The sequence below is a fragment of the Zootoca vivipara genome, chromosome 10 (genome assembly GCF_963506605.1).
Source record: "Zootoca vivipara chromosome 10, rZooViv1.1, whole genome shotgun sequence".
NCBI classification, from domain to species: Eukaryota; Metazoa; Chordata; class Lepidosauria; order Squamata; family Lacertidae; genus Zootoca; species Zootoca vivipara.
Window position 1 is genome coordinate 16175801 of NC_083285.1, and position 25911 is coordinate 16201711.

The 25911-nt window shown below is 44.6% G+C and overlaps 1 protein-coding gene across 2 annotated transcripts in view; it reads left to right on the forward strand.

Annotated features, from left to right (window-relative positions):
* LOC118091110 (V-type proton ATPase subunit S1-like) overlaps positions 1-25911 on the forward strand; it is a 118478-nt gene that overhangs the window by 33573 nt on the left and 58994 nt on the right. Inside the window, exons 7-10 of one of the 2 annotated variants that reach the window (XR_009558252.1) lie at positions 2093-2340; positions 3935-3988; positions 7581-7818; positions 14200-15491. Coding sequence is in view for 1 of the 2 variants with exons in the window: in XM_060279567.1 (XP_060135550.1) it covers positions 2093-2340; positions 3935-3988; positions 7581-7818; positions 14200-14409 (750 nt within the window). In the remaining variant the exon portion in view is untranslated. Of the gene's footprint in view, positions 1-2092; positions 2341-3934; positions 3989-7580; positions 7819-14199; positions 17027-25911 lie in introns of those variants that run through there. The other variant, XM_060279567.1, reaches the window with a different exon arrangement.

Sequence of the window (25911 nt, forward strand, 5' to 3'; positions counted from 1 at the left end):
GGTATTGCATATCCAGTGGCCACATAACCACCAAACTCTCTCCCTGACTTCCAATCAACCACTCACACAAACAAACAAACATACTATAGGACGTTGTGCTAAGAATTGTGAACATCACTCCTAAGGATGTGAGTAGCTTTCATAAGACAAATTCCTCTATCCTACTCTCTGCTGCAGCCAATGAGAAAATTTAAGGTGAAAAAGTTTGATGTTAGGGATGCAGAACAATTGGATTTGGCAGGAAAGTGCCCTTAGCAGAAATGGTTCGTTGATACTTCCTGCATAATCCACGCAGCTTTCGCTTTTTCGAATGATGTGTTCCCTTAGGTTATACCTGTGTTCAAGGGAAAGTTTTGTTGAAACTTACTCTCATTCTCTGGGTAGCTATTTAACCAGACTCATCCCGCTCAGCCAGGATTACTCAGTGCTAGCTATTGCAGAAATTTAAATATATTATTACATATATTATCATATGCATTCGCACATTTGCCAGGGATCTTATTTAAATCTGGTTAGGTGGCTACTCACTTCACTTCACTTTTGCATACCATATAATTCAATAAGAAGTTTCATGTAATTATTGTATGCTTAATTGTTTTATTGAAGGGTGGGGTACCTCTGGCTAAACTTTGCTAGCGGAGTTGTGGCACAGCAATGAAAGCAAAGCTTTTGGATTCCTGAAAATCTGTTCTTAACTTCATTCTTTCTCCAAAATCAAAGTATTCCCCATAGCTCAGTCATCAGTTCCTCCTACAAAATCTTATTTCTGTTATTAGCATTACAATTCTCCCCAGACAACGTGCTAGCCCCAGTGTCCCTTAACATACAGACAATTGATTAAACACAGTATAATTTAGTCTTCAAAACCTTTTCTCTGTGTGAAATAAAATGGCTACACTTTGGGAGGAAGAAGAGAGATTAATTTTTTAATTAAAAAGTGAAACACTTTACGCTTTTCTTTGCGAGATATTGCTTTCTTAAAGGGAACAGTTTCTTCCTTTAAATACCACATTCTGGCAATAATAGTTGCAACTGTTGTTGTTGGCACCTGTCTGTCTCGAGAGACAATACAGTGCGCCTCCAGGGGTGAAGTCAAACTGCACCAAAGTGACCTCCCCGGGGCACAAGCCTGGGCAGGGTGTATGGAGGTCCTGGGCTGCCCAGATCATGGGTGTACCCAGGATCAAAACTGGGGGGGGCAGGCAAGCCACGGGGCCTGGCCATGCCCCCCAGCCACCCGATTGGCTGGCTGGCGATGAGGTGGCCGGGATCCCCCAGGAGGCATGGTCAACGTCCATGCCCCCCGGAGGAGAGGGGGTGGTCACCCCGAGAGAGAGAGAGAGGCGGAGAGGAGCCTGGCGAACGTGGCAGGGGGAGGAAACATGTGCACGCTCTCTCCCTCGCACACAACACAACTCAAGCGCTTTCTCTCCTGCCCTTGCCGCCTCTTCTCAGACTCGCTCCGCTCCTGCTGCGAACGCCAAGTTGCGACCACCGATTGCCGCCGAACTTGCCCACAAGTACAAGGGCGAAGAGGACGAGGGGAGCCGCTGCAGCAGGCTCCTCTAGCTAGGCTTTTCCTCCTCAGCGCGGAGCGGTCGCTCCGGAGCCCGATCCTGTGGCGGAGGCGACCGTGGTGAAGCGCGCGCACACACACACCCCTCCCCACCGAAGCAGCTCAGGAGCCAGGTGGGAGGGGAAAGAGGCGGGAACGCGCGCTTCCTCCTCGTGCGATTGGCTGGCTATGATGTTCATGCCCCCCGGAGGGGAGGCAGCGGTCACGCGGTTCTCCGCTACCACTTTTCCCTGCTGACCATGTTTTGCACTGGAAAAAAAAAAGTGCGATGCTACAGCTTGTGGCGCGAGCTGTAATTTATACCTTTACCCCCCCTTCCTTTTTAGCTTCGGGGGGCAGCTGCCCCCTCTGCCCCCTGGGTACACCCATGGCCCAGACGACAATACCCCCCTCTCAACCTCGCTGATGTGGTCCAAAGGAAAGCAGAGCATGTGAACCGCCAGCTTTGACTCAATATCTATGTTTCACCTCAAGGTTTTGTTTTCTGTTGAAATAATCTGCAGAATTCTCTTTTAGGTACCAGTGGGACCTGATGTAGCCTGGCAGAGCAGAAGGCACCTAATGTCTGTTGAAAACCAAGGAGCTAATCTCTATGCCCCAATAAACATAACCAGTGGGACAGGCCCCAATGCCACGTGCATCCTTTTTTATGCCACAGATTTAAACTTTACAGCCGGTGGCACTGTCATGAATCTAACACATCGCACATTTGAATCTCACGAAGTGGATACCAGCGATTCCGTTTGTTTGGAGACCAATGCCACGTGAGTAGCCTGACTTTCACTGCTAATTGTCTTTCATGGTACGTTGACTGAGGAAGCTGATTTATTGTTATTTTTTGTCCCAGATAGCATTACCATTTAGCTTAGCCAAGACTTGAAATCAAAGTCCCAGAAAGATCAGATTAAGGTACAATCATGAAATTGCATAGCTCGCATAGCTTTGGTTATCTCTATTCTTCTGCATTTTAAGTGTCCAAAATGCTTTACAAGCCTTCTTATTAATTTACTCTACGAAGTAGACTATTAACTGCTTTGCAGCTGGAGAACTGAGGCTGTCAACTTGCTAAAAAATTAGAGATGGACAAGCTTCCCCCAGCAAATACCTTTTTCAATCCACTGAAAGCCAGCCTTTGATTTCAGGTCTTGGATAAGACGTTTTTGGTACAGCCTAAAGATGTAAAACTTGCAGTTAACAGATCTCTCCCCCCACCCCGGTTCTGTTTTCAAGAGAGACAGAATTTTGGGAGGAAATGATAGTTTTCCAATATTTTACAGGTCAAAAGTTACTTTCTTACATTAGAAACATACGTAGTATATCTTATGTATAACTTGATTTGCCATTAATTGACTGTCTTTCTTATACAGTGGTACCTCGGGTTACGAACGCGATCCGTTCCAGGTCGCAGTTCGTAACCCGAAAAGTTCGTAACCCGAAAGAGGCCCGAACCGCCGTTTTGCGCATGCCAGTGGTAGTGTGTGCAGCTAGATCACAAATCCCTGTGAACCTCTCTCTCTCTGTGTGTGTGTGTGTGTGTGTGTGTGTGTGTGTGTTCATCTGAATTCTTCTCTTACATCAGGGAGCCTCTGCATTACATTGGCCCAGGCCTGACATTTCCCATTGAAACAAAGAACATTTCCCTAGTGAATAAAGAGGAGTGTGAACTTCAGAACGCCTAGGGTAATTTCCCCTCGCAGCACATGTCTCCTCCCAGAGAGCTGCTATTTCAGAGCGAAAAAACACTGTAGGACCTTTCCGTGCCCCATTTCCAAACTCTTTCTCATCAAGTCAGAATTGTGTCCAGATCCATTATTTTCATGGAAAAGAAGAAGAAAGCTAATAAGCAGTTCAGCTTATATGTATGTATGAGGTGCAAAAAAAGAGAGTTGTGCCAACATAGCTGCTTCTTTTGTCTTCCTTTCACTGTTCGTTTCCAAGAGAATAATTATGCATGACTTCTATTCATCCACATGACTTCTCTTACTGCCTGTGCCCTCATTTTATTCAAATGTCTTGGTCCCCACAACCACCCCCACGATCAAAACTCCCATTAACATTACGCGAGGCAATAATTTCATTGTAAGGTGTCGTTACAGGGAATCCTTGCCACCACTTGAATTTAAGTGAGCTGTAAATAACTCCATAGACCAAGGTCTTCAATATATTCCCCCTTTTGTTTGAAAGGGAGATGAGGAAACAGCTGTCTGCTTTGCAATATTTTCTGCTCCGCCATCTCTTTCTCTTCACCTACCAATGTAGATGTGTTCCTATTTAAAACAAAATGAAAATGGTTCATATGAAAATTATATGGTGTAACATTTTCTTGCATCTCTCCCTGCTCCCCGACCCCCTTGCCAGGTTGTCGTTAAAATACACCAACCCAGTGAAGGGCATTGAGAATCTGACAATCAGGTATGTTTATGAATTAATTTACTTACTGGTATACAATTTTTTTGAACGAATGTCGAGGTGCTTTCCGCTTATAAAATGGGACTTCCTCTTATCTCCCCACAAGTCTACAAAATCCCAGGCAAACAGAAACTAATGGCGATAGTCTACCCACTATTGCTTGTATTCAAGTTTTATTCCTCCAAATATCATTGGACCAGTTGTGGAAACATAGAAACAGGGCTGTGAGGAGGACCTGCTGGGTGATTATATCTGCAACGGAGCCAGGTGATGTAGCGTACAAACAAATGCTCTGTACAGTGGTACCTCGGGTTACAGATGCTTCAGGTTACAGGCGCTTCAGGTTACAGACTCCGCTAACCCAGAAATAGTACCTTGGGTTAAGAACTTTGCTTCAGATGAGAACAGAAATTGCATGGTGGTGGTGCGGGGCCAGCAGGAGTCCCTATTAGCCAAAGTGGTACCTCAGGTTAAGAACAGATTTCAGGTTAAGAACGGACCTCCGGAACAAATTAAGTTCTTAACCCAAGGTACCATTGTATACCTGAAGGAGCATCTCCACCCCCATCGTTCAGCCTGGACACTGAGGTCCAGCACTGAGGATCTGGCAGTTCACTCACTGTGAGAAGTGAAGTTACAGGGAACCAGACAGAGGGCCTTCTTGTCAGTGGCACCCTCCTATCAGATGTCAAGGAGATAAAAAACTGTTTGCATGTGTAGACCTTTTAACCACCCCCAAATCAATTCAGACAAGACTCAAATTTTGGGTTTGGTTTTTGGCAGAATTTAGGCCACAAGTGAGTGGTTGCATAGGCTCTGGTTCGTCTAGCTCCCTGCACCGTTGCAGGTAACGCTGACCCAGGGCACACCATAGGTCAGCCTTGGGTGAGCACCCGGCACAGTGGAAGGCGGGGTCATGCCAGTCCACCAGCCAGATGCCCCCCTGGACTCCGGCTTAGGGCACAACCCCTCTCAGGGTTGACCAACCAATGAGTCCCTTGATTCTTTTAACGGAATAGCCATCACATAGGGATGGCCAGACCGTTCTGCCACCCCTATCACCTGAACCAGAACCTATCTGCAACCTTACAAGTTGTGACGATTTCCTACATGGCAGGCGAAACCCAAATGGCACCAGCCAATCCACCAAGTGGGGAAAATTCCTGCCGTGCCCCTGTCCCAAAGACAGGTGACACACGACGGCATAGCAAGGTCAAGCACAAGCCCTAAATATAGGGAGAGGTGGGCGGGTGTTCCGATGCACTGAGCCCCAAAGAGGAAGCTGAGGGACACGTGCATGGGCTTAAATAGAGGTCCCTCGATAGCATTTAGCTGGCATCCCATTGGTCAAATTGCACCCGGCATCGAGGGACCTCCAATAGGGTGTTGTGGCCAAATGTTCCCACCCACAACACAGGGTTTGGTTGCCGCAACACATGCCCTTGTTAGGGAGGACCCAATATACAACTTTTAGAAGACATAAGGCAGTCCCATACTGGATTTTTTAAAAAAAGGTTTGATGTTTTCTTATGCTTTTATATGTGCTAGAAGCTCCTTAGAGTGGCTGGAGCATCCTAATCAGATGGGCGGGGTATAAGTAATAAAAATCTTCTTCTTCTTCTTCTTCTTCTTCTTCTTCTTCTTCTTCTTCTTCTTCTTCTTCTTCTTCTTCTTCTTCTCCTCCTCCTCCTCCTCCTCCTCCTCCTCCTCCTCCTCCTCCTCCTCCTCCTCCTCCTCCTCCTCCTCCTCCTCCTCCTCCTCCTCCTTCTTCTTCTTCTTCTTCTTCTTCTTCTTCTTCTTCTTCTTCTTCTTCTTCTTCTTCTTCTTCTTCTTCTTCTTCTTCTTCTTCTTCTTCTTCTTACCCAAAGCCAGCATTTCTCCTTAAATCACTCTGAATAAGGATGGATTTCACTTGCCGTTAGTGCCGCTACATGTCCTGGGTCTTCAACCCTACCTCAGAAAGTGCATTAGCAAATGGATTATATGGTACTTCAGGGAAAAGGCAGTTTAGGATTGAGGTCGAGCTAGAATGTCTGGCCAGAAATTTGTAACAAGTAATAAAGACCACCTCGGGTATGAGTAAATAGAATAAAACGGAGATGATTCCAAATTAAAAAGCTTAAATCTTTCCTCACTGCGGTTCAGAGTCCTATTAACTGGGCAGCGAATGGTTCACCAAAGTAAGCAATTCCCTATCACAGCCTCTTCCACTAGAATAGCCTCAGGCACCGGGCCAAATGAAAGACTTGTAATCAACACAGAACGATCCTGGGGAAAAAAATTAGTAAAAAAATAACCCTCTGCTGACAGACAGAAGAGCTTTTCCATTGCAGAACTCACATTGCAAAAAGTATCATGAGCTGTAAACAGGCCCCTCTAAGTTGGAAAACATGATTATTGTGTTATTTATTACAAATCTGCTCCAGCTACCTAGGCTTCCAGTCTGCTGGCGGGGCGGGGGAGCAATACCTGCCCCTAGGTGTTCAATCAAGTTATTCCCTTCACATTTAACATACAGTATATGCTCCTCTGTTTTCCGTTAAGATAAACCTATCATCCCATTTCTTGATTTGGTATAGACCCTGATAATTTCAAAACAGTTGGTGGATTGTGCTTTATTGCATACGATCACATCGAGCCACTTGAAAAACAAACAAACAAACAAAAAACGGAGAAGGGGAGAAATGCAACGCCGCTGAATCATGCAACCAGTGTTGCATGTCTTAGGAGCAAAGGAAGCTGCCTTATAGTAAATCAGACTATCTGTTCATTTATCCTACTATTGCCTGCTCTGACTGGCAGTGCTATCCAGGATCTGAAGGCAGAGGGCTTTCCCAGCATCTCTTACCTGAGCCTTTTCCTAGAGGTGCCTGGAATTGAATCTGAGGCCTTTGCCTCAGCATCATCACCACCGTTATTATTATTATTATTATTATTATTATTATTATTATTATTATTACCACCACCACCCAGCCAGATGGGCAGGGTACAAATAATAAAATTGTTGTTGTTGTTGTTCGGAAGCTGCAGGATAGGAGACAGGAAATGGGAATCACATGGCAAGGCCCAAATTGTGCTGCAGTTCTTGCAGGCTTATAAAGGGAGGGCATAAGTATTTTCCTCTCCTGTTTGGTTCAGTGTTTAGAAGCACACTCCTGCCTCATGCCCATGCTTTCGTGTGCTCGCCTCAATGGCTTTTCAATGATTTTATCCGTATTCACACATGGCCCCTTTCCTTAAGGAACAGAAGCCTCTTTTCTTCTTCCCAAGGAGAACCAGCTTGTTCCCTTCTCTCCATTGCCCTTACCCGTCAGCAGAAGGCTCAAACCCAGAAATTCTGTAGCCTCTCTGCGAGTATATCTGGGGGGACGTATGAACCACTGAACTCCACCCTTGTATCCTTCATTTCCTGCAGCACGCGAGACAACATTTGGGGTCTCATTGTCGCTACTAAACCGAATGGCACGTTCGAAGAGACATCTCTTAAACCCAAATATGCCTGCGTAATCCTATCTCACAGCCACCCAGTAATTCCTAAAGGAAAAGATGCCGCGGCAGAATGAATAGATGCATTCTATGTTTCTCCTTTCTCTAGTTTTGTGATGACCAACAAGGACTATGTAGGCTCTGCTCGAAAGTGGTTCACTTTAGATTTTGTTCACATTGAACAAGACAACAAGGAAATGGCTATATTTACTGCCCCCTCCATCTCTGGTCCTGCGGAGTATTCATTCCATTGCCAGCAGGTGGGAACAAGCGACCATTATGGGGCAACGTTGACTCCCTACAATGATGCAGCGAAAGAGTGGCAGGTTGTCATCTCTGAGTTCCAGGTGAGTTCTCAGTGCAGATTCAGAGGCAATTCTAACAGCTATTAGTTTGCTGTTGGAGTTTCTGAAAGGTCGGCCTCACCACTTACTTTCCCCTTCAACCCTAAGAGAAAGTTTTAACCAAAACTTTTTTCTGGAGGATCCCCAGTGAGCTCTTCAGTAGCGTGAAGATGAAGGATTGACAGGGTTGGGGCAGCCTATAAATGGGGAGAACAAGGAAAAAAGAAGATTCCCCAGGAAGTCATCCATACAAAGTAACAGACTCACACCAATCATTATCCATTTTTTATCCAGTCAAACAACTAAAAAAATTGTACTGTATTTTTCCATTTATAGGTAGGTAGCCGTGTTGGTCTGAGTTGAAACAAAATTAAAAAAATTCCTTCAGTAGCACCTTAAAGACCAACTAAGTTTTTATTTTGGTATGAGCTTTTGTGTTCTGACGAAGTGTGCATGCACACGAAAGCTCATACCAAAATAAAAACTTAGTTGGTCTTTAAGGTGCTACTGAAGGAATTTTTTTATTTTGTATTTTTCCATGTATAAGACATCCCCATGTATCATGACAACACAACAATAAACCTTAGGTTACGTACAAGATACAACTGCAACACAATCAACGTAACCGGCTGCGTTATACCACAAATAAAATCTGATATTTACTGTATCATGTCAACATATCAACAACTATGAGACATAAAATTCAGCTGAAGGATCAGAAGACCCAGTGGGTCAGATACTGAAGTCCATTCCACATGTGATTTGTTAATGTAGTCCAATAGTAATTCCACAATGCAGAAGTTCAAATACTAAAGTCCATTCCATATGTATTTGTTCATGAAGTCCAAAAACCATCCATCCATAGGTTATGCACCATAATACTACAGATCCATTGTCATGTATCATCACATTTGAATTCATACCACTGGTGAAGCGCAGAAAGGCGAAACAAGGATAAAATATTCCGGAAATCCTTGTCAACCCATGTCGTCTTATCTAATTACATAACCTACGAATGGATTGTTTTTGGACTTCATGAACAAATGCATACGGAATGGACTTCAGTATCTGATCCTTCAGCTAAATTGTACGTTTCATCGTTTGCCACTTTAGTGAATGGGGTCATTTTAGCAAAGGAATAATGTGTGAATCATGGCTTAGTAATATAGAGTTTATCCAATATACATTAAAAGCCACAATCTTTGTCAACTTAAAAGTTCTTGGGGTGAGCTCCCCGCTCGAGATTCAGGAAAGGTGATGGCACAAGCCGGAATTCTTTTATAAAGACCTTGAAAAATCTTTGGTGACTTACAGACAAAAGGAGAATATTGTTTTATAGGTTTTTCTTGCATGTCAGCAACAGGATGCGAGTTGGCACATCTTTATTTTATGAGTGGAAGACAACTGCCCCCTACCAAAATGACAAAATATAAGCAAGGATATTGCCAAGTGCAGAAATTACAACAGGTATTTTCAAAAGCTACAAAGGCACATTGAGACAGTCAAGCTTCCAGACCAAAACTTTAGAAGAGACATCTCAGACTGGCGTGTTGCGGGTTTATTTTATTCTTTAAAAAAGATCAATATTGCTGTACCCTGCATACATTGTCCTCCCGCCTTTAGCCCCCTCAGTCTGTTTCAGATAAAGTGCTTTAGCAACATCAAAGCCTTGTTACATGCTTCAAGCACTTTGGCACCGAGAACGGTATCGAGTCTGTATTATTTCATAGCCACTCAATGCTCTATGGGAGCCATAACAACATTATGCAACATCACTGTTTTGTCAGCCAGCCAGCCAGCCAGATAATGTGTGTTTTCCCTTTGCAACTTTTGCCTGAAGTCTGAAGAGAACAGACCCTCCATTTTCTATGGACAGTCCTGGATTTACAGAAGCCACCCCAGTTTTTTATTAGATCCCAAAATGTCCCGCTTTTCCTTAGGACGTCCCTATTTTCATCTGAGAAATGTTGGAGGGTATGGAGTTATGCCCCTTCATGGATCAATGCCTTGTCGTGGCGAAGGGGCTTGAATAACTCAGAGAAGCTATGAGCTATGCCATGCAGGGCCACCCAAGATGGACAGGTCATAGTGGAGAGTTTTGACTAAACGTGATCCACCTGGAGAAGGAACTGGCAAGCCACTCCAGTATCCCTGCCAAGAAAACTCCATGGACAAAGACAACAGGCATATAAAAGTTATGACGCTGGAAGATGAGCCCCTCAGGTCGGAAGGCGTCCAACATGCTACTGAGGAAGAGCGGAGGACAAGTACAAGTAGATTCAGAGCTGATGAAGCGGCTGGGCCAAAGCCGAAAGGACGCTCAGTTGCGGATATGCCTGGAAGCGAAAGGAAAGTCCGATGCTGTAAAGAAAAATATTGCATAGGAACCTGGAATGTAAGAACCATGAATAGAGGTAAGCTGGATGTGGTCAAAAATGAGATGACAAGAATAAATATCGACATCCTGGGCATCAGTGAACTAAAATGGAAGGGAATGGGTGAATTCAGTTCGGGTGACTATCATATCTACTACTGTGGGCAAGAATCCTGTAGAAGAAATGGAGTGGCCCTCATAGTCAACAAAAGAGTGGCAAAAGCTGTAATGGGATGCAATCTCAAAAATGACAGAATGATCTCGATACGAATCCAAGGCAGACCTTTTAACATCACAGTAATCCAAGTTTATGCACCAACTACCGGTGCTGAAGAAAGTGAAATTGACCAATTCTATGAAGACCTACAACACCTTCTAGAAATGACACCAAAGAAGGATGTTCTTCTCATTACAGGGGATTGGAATGCTAAAGTAGGGAATCAAGAGATAAAAGGAACAACTGGCAAGTTTGGCCTTGGAGTTCAAAACGAAGCAGGGCAAAGGCTAATAGAGTTCTGTCAAGAGAACAAGCTGGTCATCACAAACACTCTTTTCCAACAACACAAGAGACGACTCTACACATGGATATCACCAAATGGGCAGCATCGAAATCAGATTGATTATATTCTCTGCAGCCAAAGATGGAGAAGCTCTATACAGTCAGCAAAAACAAGACCTGGAGCTGACTGTAACTCAGATCATCAGCTTCTTATAGCAAAATTCCAGCTTAAACTGAAGAAAGTAGGAAAAACCACTGGGCCAGTAAGATACAATCTGAATCAAATCCCTTATGAATACACAGTGGAAGTGAGGAACAGGTTTAAGGATTTAGATTTGGTGGACAGAGTGCCTGAAGAACTATGGATGGAGGCTCGTAACATTATACAGGAGGCAGCAACGAAAACCATCCCAAGGAAAAGGAAATGCAAGAAGGCAAAATGGCTGTCCAACGAGGCCTTACGAATAGCGGAGGAGAGGAGGCAAGCAAAATGCAAGGGAGATAGGGAAAGATACAGGAAACTGAATGCAGATTTCCAAAAAACAGCAAGGAGAGATAAGAGGGTCTTCTTAAATGAGCAATGCAAAGAAATAGAGGAAAACAATAGAATGGGGAAAACCAGAGATCTGTTCAAGAAAATTGGAGATATGAAAGGAACATTTCGTACAAAGATTACCATAATCAAGGACAAAAGTGGTAAGGACCTAACAGAAGCAGAAGACATCAAGAAGAGGTGGCAAGAATACACAGAGGAATTATACCAGAAAGATATGGAGGTCTCGTACACCCCAGGTAGTGTGGTTGCTGACCTTGAGCCAGACATCTTGGAGAGTGAAGTCAAATGGGCCTTAGAAAGCACTGCTAATAACAAAGCCAGTGGAAGTGATGATATTCCAGCTGAACTATTTAAAATTTTAAAAGATGATGCTGTTAAGGTGCTACACCCAATATGCCAGCAAGTTTGGAAAACTCAGCAATGGCCAGAGGATTGGAGAAGATCAGTCTACATCCCAATTCCAAAGAATGGCAGTGCCAAAGAATGCTCCAACTACCGCACAATTGCGCTCATTTCACACGCTAGCAAGGTTATGCTTAAAATTCTACAAGGCAGGCTTAGGCAGTATGTGGACCGAGAACTCCCAGAAGTGCAAGCTGGATTTCGAAAGGGCAGAGGAACCAGAGACCAAATAGCAAACATGCGCTGGATTATGGAGAAAGCTAGAGAGTTCCAGAAAAACGTCTACTTCTGCTTCATTGACTATGCAAAAGCCTTTGACTGTGTCGACCACAGCAAACTTTGGCAAGTTCTTAAAGAAATGGGAGTGCCTGATCACCTCATCTGTCTCCTGAGAAATCTCTATGTGGGACAAGAAGCTACAGTTAGAACTGGATATGGAACAACTGAGTGGTTCAAAATTGGGAAAGGAGTACGACAAGGTTGTATATTGTCTCCCTGCTTATTTAACTTATATGCAGAATTCATCATGCGAAAGGCTGGACTAGATGAATCCCAAGCAGGAATTAAGATTGCCGGAAGAAATATCAACAACCTCAGATATGCAGATGACACAACCTTGATGGCAGAAAGTGAGGAGGAATTAAAGAACCTTTTAATGAGGGTGAAAGAGGAGAGCGCAAAATATGGTCTGAAGCTCAACATCAAAAAAACCAAGATCATGGCCACTGGTCCCATCACCTCCTGGCAAATAGAAGGGGAAGAAATGGAGGCAGTGAGAGATTTTACTTTCTTGGGCTCCTTGATCACTGCAGATGGTGACAGCAGTCACGAAATTAAAAGACGCCTGCTTCTTGGGAGAAAAGCAATGACAAACCTAGACAGCATCTTAAAAAGCAGAGACATCACCTTGCCGACAAAGGTCCGTATAGTTAAAGCTATGGTTTTCCCAGTAGTGATGTATGGAAGTGAGAGCTGGACCATAAAGAAGGCTGATCGCCGAAGAATTGATGCTTTTGAATTATGGTGCTGGAGGAGATTCTTGAGAGTCCCATGGACTGCAAGAAGATCAAACCTATCCATTCTTAAGGAAATCAGCCCTGAGTGCTCCCTGGAAGGACAGATCGTGAAGCTGAGGCTCCAATACTTTGGCCACCTCATGAGAAGAGAAGAATCCTTGGAAAAGACCCTGATGTTGGGAAAGATTGAGGGCACTAGGAGAAGGGGACGACAGAGGACAAGATGGTTGGACAGTGTTCTCGAAGCTACGAACATGAGTTTGACCAAACTATGGGAGGCAGTGCAAGACAGGAGTGCCTGGCGTGCTATGGTCCATGGGGTCACGAAGAGTCGGACACGACTAAACGACTAAACAACAACAACATGGAGTTATGCTACTCCAGAGCCAAGGAGATAAACTACTATACAACCTTTAGAAGACATCTGAAGGCAGCCCTGTATAGGGAAGGTTTTTTTAAAAAAAACAACAACGTTGAATGCTTTGTTATGTTTTTATAATAAAGGGGGTAGATGGCACTGTGGTCTAAACCACTGAGCCACTTGAGCTTGCCGATTGGAAGGTTAGTGGTTCGAATCCATGCAACGGGGTGAGCTCACATTGATCTGTCTCAGCTTCTGCCAACCAGCAGTTCGAAAGCACACCTGTGTGAATAGAGAAATAGGTACCCGCTGTGGCAGGAAGGTAAACGGCATTTCTGTGCGCTCTGGCTTCCGTCACGGTGTTTCGTTGCGCCAGAAACAGTTTAGTCATGCTGGCCACAAAAGCTTTCTGTTGGCAAACGCTGGCTCCCTTGGCCTGAAGTGAGATGAGTGCGGCACCCCATAGTTGCCTTTTACTGGACTTAACTGTCCAGGCGTCCTTTACCTTTTACCTTTTTTTAAAAAACAAACAAACTACTATTACTATTGAATAGGACATCCCTATTTTCACCGGAGAAATGTGGAGGGTATGAGAGAAAGTAAGCAACGAAATGAAATGATGGTGCAAATGTAACCACAGCCTAAATATACGGGCTCCCCCCCCCCAACACACAAAATGGAAATAGAGTTGCCAAGCTGTGAGTAAACACTCAGCCCGCTTGTTTCCTACCCGTTTGAGAGGTGCCTTAGCTCAGTAAGAGACCCCCAACTTTGTGTCAGATTCCGAGTTCAGCCACAGGCATTGTCCTAAGGAGTCTTGCTCAGATAGACAAGACCTTTAGAAAATCGACGGAGCTGGGTTCAAAGGGCAACCTGAACTATCGCTCTGTGGGGCTATTTTTGTTTTGTTTTGTTTTTGGTGGAAGGAAAGTTTTTTAGCTACGTGAAGGTGGCCTAGCAATGTCGATGTGCAGAAGTTAATGGGTGTTGCTTTACCGCTCCCCCCAGGGCTGTATCCTTAGAATACCCCTCGATTTTCCATAGTTTTAACTTACAGCTTTCCTATGGTGAAACAAACAAGATGGGCATGTGGTTAATGAACACATTGCGAGCAGGCATGGGACATAAAGTACAGATTCCTGGTGGCTCAACCCTCCCCCCCCTTCTCTTTTGCAGATTCAAGCGTTTAACGTTGAAGGCCACAAATTTTCCTACGCCAGTGACTGCACAACCTTCTTCACCCCTGGAATTTGGATGGGCTTGGTGACCTCGCTAGTCTTGTTGCTGATCCTGACCTTTGGGATCCACATGATTGTGAACCTCACAACCAACAATAGGTTCGATGACCCCAAAGATCAACCTCTGTCAGTCCCGCAAGGAGAATAGCTGCTGAGAAAGATGTGACGTTTGTCACGTGGTTGGGCCCTGCTGCGCAAGACATCATCATCATCATCTTCATCATCATAGCCAGCTGCAGGGCATCCAAACTGGATCAGGTCCATGGCATGACGGGGGTGCTACTCTAATCCTTTTCTCCACTCCATTCTATTGATGGAAATCCTTTCCGTCTCCTTCCCATGGGAGAAAAGTTCCAGTAGCATCAAACTGGAGATTTTCTCCCATTGTGAATAGCGGGTGAGACCCCCTAAATATGATCAGGCCACAGCATGGGGCAGGGGGAAAGGATGAAAGGCCCACCCTTCTTCAAATCATAGAATCGTAAAACTGTAGAGTTGGAAGGGACCCACAGGGTCATCTAGTCCATCCCCCTGTGATGCAGGAATCCTGCTCACACCCATTCCTGGGTGGGCTCAAACCACCAAACTTCTTGTTAAAAGATGCACTGACCCTTTGCACCACAGGAGAGCTCTGTCATGTCTGCAACCCAGCTAAGCCCTCCTACATCAGCTAATTGCCCCCCGGGGCTAACCATGTGCCACATCTCAGTATCATACCATGTTAAACAGTCATGGCTTCCGCTAAAGAATACTGAGAGCTGTACAGTCATACCTTGGTTCTCGAACAGAATCTGTTTAGGAAAACATTTAAAAAATCCTGCACTCAATCAGAAGCCACATCGAACGTTTGGCTTCCAAAAAACGTTCACGAACCGGAACACTTCCAGGTTTGCAGCATTCGGGGGCCAAAACTATTGAGTACCAAGGCATTCAAGAACCAAGGTATGACTGTAGTTTGTAAAGGGTGCTGAGAGTTGTTAGGAAACCTCAATTTGCCTCAGAGAGCTACAATTCTCAGAGTGGTTTAACAGTCAATCCCTTTTCCCAGGGCATTCTGGGAATTGTATCTCTGGGAGGGGAGTAGGGGGTCTCCTATCAATTCTCAGCATCCACAACAGTTCCTAGGACTCTGTGGGGGAAGCCATGGCTGTTTAATGTGGTCTAATCTGTTTAAGAGACACAGGTGGCGCTGTGGTCTAAACCACCGAGCCTCTTGGGCTTGCCGATCAGGTCGGTGGTTCGAATCAGCGCGATGGGGTGAGCTCCCATTGCTCTGTCCCAGCTTCTGCCCTAGCAGTTTGAAAGCACACCAGTGCAAGCAGATAAATAGGTACCTCTGCAGCGGGAAGTTAAACAGCATTTCCGTGCGCTTTGGCTTCCCTCACGGTGTCTTGCTGTGCCAGAAGCGGTTTAGTCATGCTGGCCACATGACCCAGAAAGCTGTCTGTGGACAAACGCCGGCTCCCTCGGCCTGAAAGTGAGATGAGCGTTGCGCCCCATAGTCACCTTTGACTGGACTTAAGCATCCAGGGGGCCTTTACCTTAATGTGATATGAGACTGCTATGAATGCATAGTGCATGTACTTAGGAGAACTGTGAACTTCAACTGCATTAATGCAGCAGGAAGCATAGACAAAATCAATAAAAGGTGTAAGCTTTTGTGGCAATGGAATCTTTTCCTGAAAACAGGAGGCTGTTGGCAGCAGTGTTAATTCTGTCAGCTGTTCATTACTTCTTTTTTAATCACTGCCTAAATGAAAGCCCTCAGGTAAAGCAGAAACCACTCGCAGATGTTGCCAGCCTTTAAGAAGACTGGTAGGTCGTGCCAGGAGCTTCACAAATGATTAAAAAATCGAAACACTCTTTTGGATACAGTTTGCTAAATAAAGCTTCATTAAGAAATTCCATATCCTTGAGACATTTTTAAAGGTGGGATAAAAATGTTTCAATACATAGAAAAGACTTACAATACAAACAAACACAAGCATTTCCTCTATCAGATAAAGTACAGGGAAATGACCCTCAGATTAAACAAACAAAGGAATGGACAATAATCCCTAGTTGGCTCTAAGAGAATATAATTAGTGCATCTACTAAACCAGGCATCCCCAAACTGCGGCCCTCCAGATGTTTTGGCCTACAACTCCCATGATCCCTAGCTAACAGGACCAGTGGTCGGGGAAGATGGGAATTGTAGTCCAAAACATCTGGAGGGCCGAAGTTTGGGGATGCCTGTACTAAATGGCTTGCGCATGAGAAAGTTGGTCATACATTACACCCACCCACCCAATTATTATAAAGAATAAACTACACATTGCACTAAATACATCACATGCGACTGTGTTTTTTATTTAATTTGATTTAATTTATTTAATTACAGATGTGGTTTTCAGAGGGAGCAGCATGTGGGGAGGGGAATTTAAAACCTTCTCTATCTAGTTGTGATCCTGTCAAAAACTGGCTCCCTTCTGTGATGATGAGGCTTAGAAACGAAGTTCCCATTGGCCTGCAGGGGGTGGTTTTATTGCTGGGGAAGGAAACTTCTTGCATACTGTTGGTCTGAGGAAAGTCCCCCTGTGCCTGTAATTAAACGAAGCAGATCCTAGTTGCTCACTGCATAATAAAAGTAACTTTTGAATGGAGATTTCCACGACTGGGCTTTGTCCTTAACTATTTTCCTTAGCATATTTGGTCTATGCTGAACCTTTGCTTAATGTACATTATATTGAAAATTCTGGTGTAAAAATAAAGTCATAAATATCATAGTTGATTGTGTTTCCATTGCTTTGCACACCTTATTGTGAGTTGCTGCGAATCACTGCCGGTAGAAAGAGAGAATAGAAGCGTTTCAAATACTGCTACAGCGGGAAGGTAAACGGCGTTTCCGTGTGCTGCTCTGGTTCGCCAGAAGCGGCTTTGTCATGTTGGCCACATGACCTGGAAGCTGTACGCTGGCTCCCTCGGCCAATAATGTGAGATGAGCGCCGCAACCCCAGAGTCGTCCGCGACTGGACCTAAGGGTCAGGGGTCCCTTTACCTTTTTTAAACCCAAAGGGAACTATACTATATATTCTCAAATCTATACTCAAATAAGCAGGGTCAGCTTAAAGGAATGGTGTAGTGATTTCTGGCTGAAGTGCAAAATGTATGTAATAAAATAATAACAATAAAGGGAGGAGGAGGAGGAGGAGGAGGAGGAGGAGGAGGAGGAGGAGGAGAAGGAGGAGGAGGAGGAGGAGAAGAAGAAGAAGAAGAAGAAGAAGAAGAAGAAGAAGAAGAAGAAGAAGAAGAAGAAGAAGAAGAAGAAGAAGAAGAAGAAGAAGAAAGCATAGAGCATTAAATACTGCCAAAATCGGGGCTGCCTTCAGATGTCTACAAAAATGAAAGATAGCTCCCCCTTTCAGGTTTCTCTTTCATCAGACCTGACAGGGAGAGAAAGAGGAAGGCGACATGTCTGAGTGGCTTGAGCAGGTTGTGTGCTCTTTAACCTGACCATTAAAATTCCACATCCCACATAACCTGTCATTAAAGCTTCAGTGGAAACTCGCAGCCCATGCTTGTATTTATTATGCACCAGCTGAGCTGTGAGCAGCTCTGCCCTCCCACAGAGTCCTCTGTGTTTGTGAGAGGCCTGCAGAGTTTAGGCTCGGTGGAAGTGGCTGCAAAGTACGACGTGTCGTGTTATGGGATCTCCTAAGAATGTGCCTTAACCACTGCAGATTTGGAAGAGCCTGGTTGGTCACTTCCACTTGTTCCGTGTCTAGAAAGTGTAGATCCAAGCAATTTCCTGCTTGCTCTGCTCCTTTCCCAGGGAAAACCCAATCTTTGGTGCTAAATCGGCAAATGTCAACCTGGAGAAAACCAACATTGCTGTTTGTTCCGAATGAATGCCGAAGAGCAGTTTTCCCTGGAGGAAAGCAGCGGGAGAAGTAATAACAAATAAATAAATAATTTATACCCTGCCCATTTGGCTGGGTTTCCCCAGGCCCTCTGGGTGGCTGCCAACAGAATACAGTGGTACCTCTAGTTATGAACTTAATTAGTTCCGGAGGTCTGTTCTTAACCTGAAACTGTTCTTAACTAGAGGCGTGCTTTTGCTAATGGGGCCTCTTGCTGCTGCTGCTCTGCCGGCACACAATTTCCGTTCTCATCCTGGGGCAAAGTTCTTAACTTGAGGTAACTCTTCCAGGTTAGCAGAGTTTGTAACCTGAAGCGTTTGCAACCTTGTATTAAAAACACGATAAAACATCAAACATTAAGAACTTCCTTAAACAGGGCTGCCTTCAGATGTCTTCTAAAAGTCAGATAGTTGTTTATTTCCTTGACATGTGATGGGAGGGTGTTCCACAGGGCGGGCACCACTACCGAGAAGGCCCTCTGCCTGGTTCCCTGTAAACTCACTTCTCGCAGGGAGGGAACCACCAGAAGTCCCTCAGAGCTGGACCTCAGTGTCCATGGGGGTGGAGAAGCTCCTTCAGGCAACATCAAACCATCTAGACTTTGGTTATCCCCATCCCCATCAGTAGGTGGCGCACAAATGACACCTGTTATCTGAACTGAATGGATACCTAGTTTATCATGTAGAGTCTGCTGCCAACTTTTGTCTCATGAGCTCAGGTTTGACAGAAGAAGAAATCCTGCAGATAACCAGCTCATTCTGACATGGAAACCACTGTTGAGGAAGATGAGGTCGATCTTGAGCAATGAATTTCCTGAGATGTATCTCAAAATCAAAGATGGCAAGAAAATGGGGAAAATGTAGCGGCTGGTACTCCGTGGTGGCTGGAGCTTGGTAGGGTGAAAGGCATGACGCCCAATTGTAGGTGGTACCAGAACCAATGACAGCAGACACCATCGTTTTGTCTCCTTCCTTCTCCCTGCTGAGTTTTAGAAGGGCAACACTGAGACTGAGGAGAAGGAAGATGGCAAGAACCTGCTTGGCTGTCTGTAAGTAAGGAGGCACCCAAGTTGACGCTGGTTTAAAGCAGATTGTTCTTGGTGGGGGAGCACCCCACTCATCCTGTTTGACCAGCCTTCAGTGCTGGTATGGTGAATAATGATGCATTATTTTTTTAATCTTGGTTTTTCAAATAAAAAATATCTGCTTCAGAAGATAGCCTATTCTCTCCAGCAATGTTGTCTGCGGATAGTGGAGCGCCTGTAGAAGCTGAAGACCAAAACAACCAAGGAGTAACTACTCTCAACCCCTGTGATGTACAGTAGAAGGAGTCTGTGCATCTATTTAGGTAGCTGAAATTAAGAGCCTTTCCCATCTGTAGTTGGCCCTAGGATGGGGGAGAGCAAAATGAGCGGCCAAATGTATCGGACACCATCCATTTACAGAAAACCACAAGCTCAGGGTAACATTTCAACCATACCCTCCAACGTTTCTCCAGTGAAAATACAGTGGTACCTCAGGTTACAGAAGCTTCAGGTTACAGACTCCACTAACCCAGAAATAGTATCTCGGGTTAAGAACTTTGCTTAAGGATGAGAACAGAAATCGCATGGCAGCAGTGGGAGGCCCCATTAGCTAAAGTGGTACCTCAGGTTATGAACAGTTTCAGGTTAAGAATGGACCTCCAGAACGAATTAAGTTCTTAACCCGAGGTACCACTGTAGGGCTGTCTTCTTCTTCTTCTTCTTCTTCTTCTTCTTCTTCTTCTTCTTCTTCTTCTTCTTCTTCTTCTTCTTCTTCTTCTTCTTCTTCTTCTTCTTCTTCTTCTTCTTCCATTGCATTTATACCCTGTCCATCCGACTGGGTTGCTCCAGCCTCTCTGGGCTGCTTCCAGAACATATAAAAACATGGTTCTAGTTACAGGTAGGTAGCCATGTTGGTCTGAGTAGAAGCAAAATAAAAAAATTCCTTCAGTAGCACCTTAAAGACCAACTAAGTTTTTATTTTGGTATGAGCTTTCGTGTGCATGCACGAAAGTATCTGAAGAAGTGTGCATGCACACGAAAGCTCATACCAAAATAAAAACTTAGTTGGTCTTTAAGGTGCTACTGAAGGAATTTTTTTATATAAAAACATAATAAAACATTTTAAAAAAACCTTCCCTATACAGGGCTACCTTCAGATGTCTTCTAAAGGTTGTATAGTTACTTATTTCCTTGGCTCAAGGGTCACATAACTCCATACCCTCTAACATTTCTCCAATGAAACTAGGCATGTCCCAATGAAAAACAGGACATTCCAGAATCAAATCAGAAACTGGGACAGCTTCTGTAAATCAGGTACTGTCCCTGGAAAATAGGGACACTTGGAAGGTTGTTAAGCTAAGAACCCTTTAATTACAGTGGCTCTAAATAATCTTTAAAATCCAAGTAATCAACTTGAATTGCTATGTGGATCACGGCCCCAAAAACAAAACAAAAGAAAAAAAACCACTCTTATCCCTTTTTCCTCATTGTTCAGAGCACTTGCGTTCTACAGTGATCAGAGTAAATTGGGCTGTTATGAAGTCAGAAACTGAAATAAAAGACGTACTTGTTCAGAGAAGTTGACTTTTGGAGGAAGAGAAAGAAAATGGAGCAACAATTTACCAAGAGGTGGTTCCCCTCTTGTCCTAGTTTCTCTTCCACGCCTCTCCCTTGATACATAAGCCAATCTCCTATTTAATCTCTCTTCCTACGTGGTGGAGACTTCCCTTAAAGACAGCCAAAGCAGAAGCACCTGCTCTTGGTTTACTATTCGGTGAAGCTCTTTTCATCACAGAACAAGCTTCCATGGACATTTCATAAACCTTCCTCTTGGATCTGGCTCCAGATTGGGTTGACTCCTTTGCTGGTAAGTTTCTGAACTCTCCCCCTTGCCCTGTGTGGCTTGAATAATCTGAATTCCAATGGCTTTCCTATCTATGGTCTTTTATGAGCTATGAAAGGTAGTTTGCGTTGCGTTTTATAGTCTCTTTATCTAAAATATCGATTTTCTGCAAAATAGATAACGTGGCCGAGTAAGAGCCAAGAAAGTTGGCTTCAACTTGCTTCAACTTCGAAGTGATTCTGTTCAACAGTGCAATCTGAACACTGCTTACACAGAAGTCATGGGGCTTACTCAGGGCAGTCTCGAGCAGGTCGGCCGCCCTGGCGCTGAGGGGTGGAGATCACTCCGGCGCCCCCGCCCTCGCAGGGCACAGCATGGTTTCCGTGCAGCTTTGCTGTGCGGCGCCCTGCCTACCGGCTTGGCGCCCTGGCGCACCGCGCCACCAGGGGTCTACCTAGAGCCGGCCCTGGTCTTACTCCCAGATAAGGGGGATTGTTGTTGTTGTTTAGTCGTTTAGTCGTGTCCGACTCTTCGTGACCCCATGGACCAGAGCACGCCAGGCACTCCTGTCTTCCACTCCTCCCGCAGTTTGGTCAGACTCATGTTCGTAGCTTTGAGAACACTGTCCAACCATCTCATCCAGGGGAACTAGGATTGCAACTAAAACTCAAGCTCTATCACACTTTTGCGCATGCACAGAAGCACCACTCAGGTTGCAGACTTTTCGGGGTGCAAACGGCACCCTGGAACGGATCGTGTCTGCAACCTGAGGTACCACTGTAATCATTATGAGGCACACACACTTACATGGCAATTTCACCGCAATCTGCCAGAAACCCTCCAGCTCAAGGCAAGAACAACCTTTCTTTATCACCCATATTCCTCAACAACATGTTTGCTTTAAAAAAAAACAAAAAACAAACAGGAAACGGATGCTGAAAGGCAATTAAAATTTGGCTGAGCATATGCCTACATTGGTTCCGAAAGAGAAAACTACAAGGCCTGAAATTATTTTGATATAGATGTGTCTTTGGCAAACCCACTGCTGTTTTTCTAGAAAAAGAGGTGCCGGAACTTGCCATGAACGCCTCCCTTGTTCTCTTATAATGGCAAAGGAGCCCACCTGAGAGGTGCTGGAGCTAAATTCTGGTGAGTTCCGATGGAAAAAAATACCTGGGGAAACCCATGTCTAAGATGAAGGGGAGATGGGACTAAGCAAGCCTTAAATCAGAGATTACTGTGAGAATGGTGAACAGTGGCTATTGAGGAACAAATGCACCTGATAACAGCTTTTTTCTTTTTCTTTTGGTAGAATTAGTGGTTAGGTTAGGGAACTTGTGGCCTTCCAGGTATGTCGGATTCTTGTTCCTATCATTTCATTAAAAATAATAATTAGGTACATTTCTATACTGCTCCTTTTTATTTTAAGAAAAAAATTCCAAAGAGGTTTATAACCTACATCAAAGCATCAAATCAAACCATCTGAAATTTTTTAAAAATACAGAAGAAAATCAGATATAGAGCACAAATTCAAAGTGACATAATTAACAGGAAACTAAAATGTTATCTTAAAGATTTCAAAATAAGACGTAACAAAGGAGGTAAAGCATAGAATACACATTTAACACAGTGAAGTTAACACAAGTAATTTTTTAATGTTTGATGTTTTACTATGTTTTATATATGCTGTAAGCTGCCCATAGCGGCTGGGGAAACCCAGCCAGATGGGCAGGGAATAATAATAATAATAATAATAATAATAATAATAATAATAATAATACTTACATTTGTTGTTTGTTGGCTTCCATCTCTCCTGGGAGACAATGGAAGAGTGCACATTTTGGGGTGAAGAAAAATTGTTGAAAAGTTGCAGCGCCATTTGTGGCTGTAGAGACCGGGGTCAAGTACAGAATACACATTAAATGCAACATAGTCCACACAAAAAAACTTATCAAATATTCAGGCCCGGCTCTAGGGGTAGTCTCGGTGGCGCAGGGTGCCAGGGTGCCAGGCCGGCAGGAGGGCACTGCGCGGCGGAAGCCATGCTGCGCGCTGCGCCCGCCCGCCCACCAGGGCAGGAGCCCCGGAGCGATCTCCGTGCCAGGGCGCCAGGGCGCCAGGGCGCCCAACCGGCTTGAGATGGCCCTGCAAATATTTCAAAATGAAACATTACTAAAGGAAGTCAACTATAAAAGACACATTTAAAACAGCATAATTAACAGGAGAATAACATATTATCTTAAACATAGAACATACCTGCTGCTGTTGCTGCTGCTGCCGCCAATGGTGGTTCATGGTGGGCAGTGGCTATGGAAGTTCGGACTCAAGGACCTGGGTTTACACCAAGAGATCTGCTACCTGGCAGAGTAGCAGAGGAAGTCCAAGGTGATGCTAAGTGTTGGACGTGGCATGCCACTATTTGTTTGTTTGCTTGCTTGCCTGCTTGCTGCCCATCTGACTAGGTTGCCCCAACCACTCTGGGCAGTTTCCAACCAATTAAAACACCCAACACAGTAAAACATCAACTATTAAAGGCTTCCTTATACAGGGCTGCCTTCAGATGTCTTCTAAAAGTTGTATGGTTCTTTGACATCTGATGGGAGGGCGTTCCACAGGGCAGGCATCACTACCAAGAAGGCTCTTTGCCTGGTTCCCCGTAACTTCACTTCTCGCAAGTGAACTGCCAGAAGGCCCTCGGAGGAGGACCTCAATGTCCGGGCTGAGCGATGGGGGTGGAGACGCAACTTTGGGCATACAGGGATACCTTTCACAGATACATCTCCTATTTCAACAACTCTGTACATTTCCCTTCCCTTCTCAACCACAGGACATACCACTAGCATGTCCGTTGCTCCACTCACTTGTTCCCCTGGTCCCCCGCCCATCACTGCCACTCAGCCCCCAAACGGTTGCACAGAAGGGCTGAAAAAGGTCCTGCAGCTCTGATACGACTATAACCATGCAGCGTAACCATCTAGCGTATCCGCTAGAAATGCAGGAGCAAAATAATTCAACGGGGAAAAGCCAGCAGTCAGCTCAATAAAAGATGAAAGGGCGGCTTTAGCAGCAACACTCATGTAACCCTCCAAGCTAAATAATAAGCAAGGCTACCACTTTCCGACATCAATGACCCATCGTGTCACAAACCTTTCCTTTCTTTTAAATCTATTTTTCATTGAGGAGTAAGCATTCTCTTCTCCAGCATTAGAGGTTCAGTACAGAAGAGAGTGAACAACTCCTAGTTTCCCCTTTTACTGTAGTTACACAGTTAATAAGTTGGAGGGCAGCTTTAAAGCTTAGCATGCCTTGGCAGTTAAAGGTTTTGGCCATGAAAGTGATATTGAATTTGTACTGTTCTACTAGGACTGAGTCTTCTGAGTTCTTTAGTATGGAAGCTGACAAAAGGAAGGGGTGGAAACCAACTGGGGAGAGGGTAGAAGTGGTGTGTCCCCCCCCCTCCTTTTTGGAAATGCAGTCTTTTCAAATAATTCATAGGAAAAGCTTTGAATTGAAATACAGCAGGGTTTCCCAAACTTGGGTCTCCAGCTGCTTTTGGACTACAATTCCCATCATTGCTGGCCACCGGTTCTACTAGCTAGGGATGATGGGAGTTGTAGTCCAACAACAGCTGGAGACCCAAGTTTGGGAAACCTTGAAATACAATGTTAGTTAAAATACAATGGACTGGATTTAATAGTGTCGATAATGTAATGAATTGCTCTTCAGTTATAGATGAAATCCTTTAGTGGAAATCCCTCTTTGTGTTATGAAATACAGTAATCCCTCCTCTTAGACACATTTGACTTTCAGGATTTCAACCATACGTGGTCGAAGGTGGGGTGGTCAAAATTGTACGAGTCAAGTCGCAAACGAGTCAGAGAGCTTGAAAGCCCACTTGAGGTTACCTGGTACAAACAGAGTTTTTTAGTCCTCTGCCTTGCTTGCCAGGCAAGGCCTGTTCAGTGCATCAGCTCTGGAAGTCCTTGTGAGATCTAATGGGACAATTTGACTTCACCAGAGATCTCACACCTTCTAGAGCCTGTGCACCAAGCAGATCTAGACCCATCAAAGCAAGGCTTTTTGTGCCTGCTAACCCAAGCAGCTCTAGAATAATAATAATAAAAGCTTATTTAAGCTTTTAAGCCTTGCTTGCTGGGACAGTGTCATGGACTTGTTAGATGCAGAGGATTGGTTGGAGGAACCAATTGGTGAACCACCAAAGGATGAAGGCACAGAGCCCAGGGATTGGTGGTGGGGCAATGCTAAATGGTCAGAGGAAGAAGGATGGGAAGAGGAAGTGCCAGAAGCTGAAGAGGTAACATGGCTTAGTGAGCTGGGAGAGTCTGTGGCAGAGAGAAGTCCAGAATCAGAGGCAGAAGCTGAGGCAGGACGTAGGTTGGAGGGAAGTAATGAGGCAGAGTTGAGTCAGGCTGGTGAAGCAGCAAGCTCCCCTCCCCCCGTGACTCCCAGAATCAGGAGAGGCATGAAATAGGAGGCACAAAGACAGGCACATGGGTGTGTTTGTACATGTTGAAAATATTATTTAAATTAATGCAAATATTTAAAATGACATTTAGGAAAATCACTATTTACTGGAAGGAAGACAACAAAGAAACAGGATGACCAAGATGCTTCCTGTCTACCATTTGGTCTGGGGATGGTGCTGATTATTGGGCTACAGTTGCACATCTGTGCTAGTGATCTTGCTTACATCCCTGTTAGGCCTTTGGTTCCAATAGCTCAGGAGTGTCCAAGCTGGTGCATTCCAGATAGTTTGGATTACAGGCCCTGTCAGCCCTGCTTGGCAAAAGCTGCAATAAATGGTGTGTGTAAGTAAGTAAGTAAGTAAGTAAGTAAGTAAGTAAGTAAGTAAATTGTTTTGAT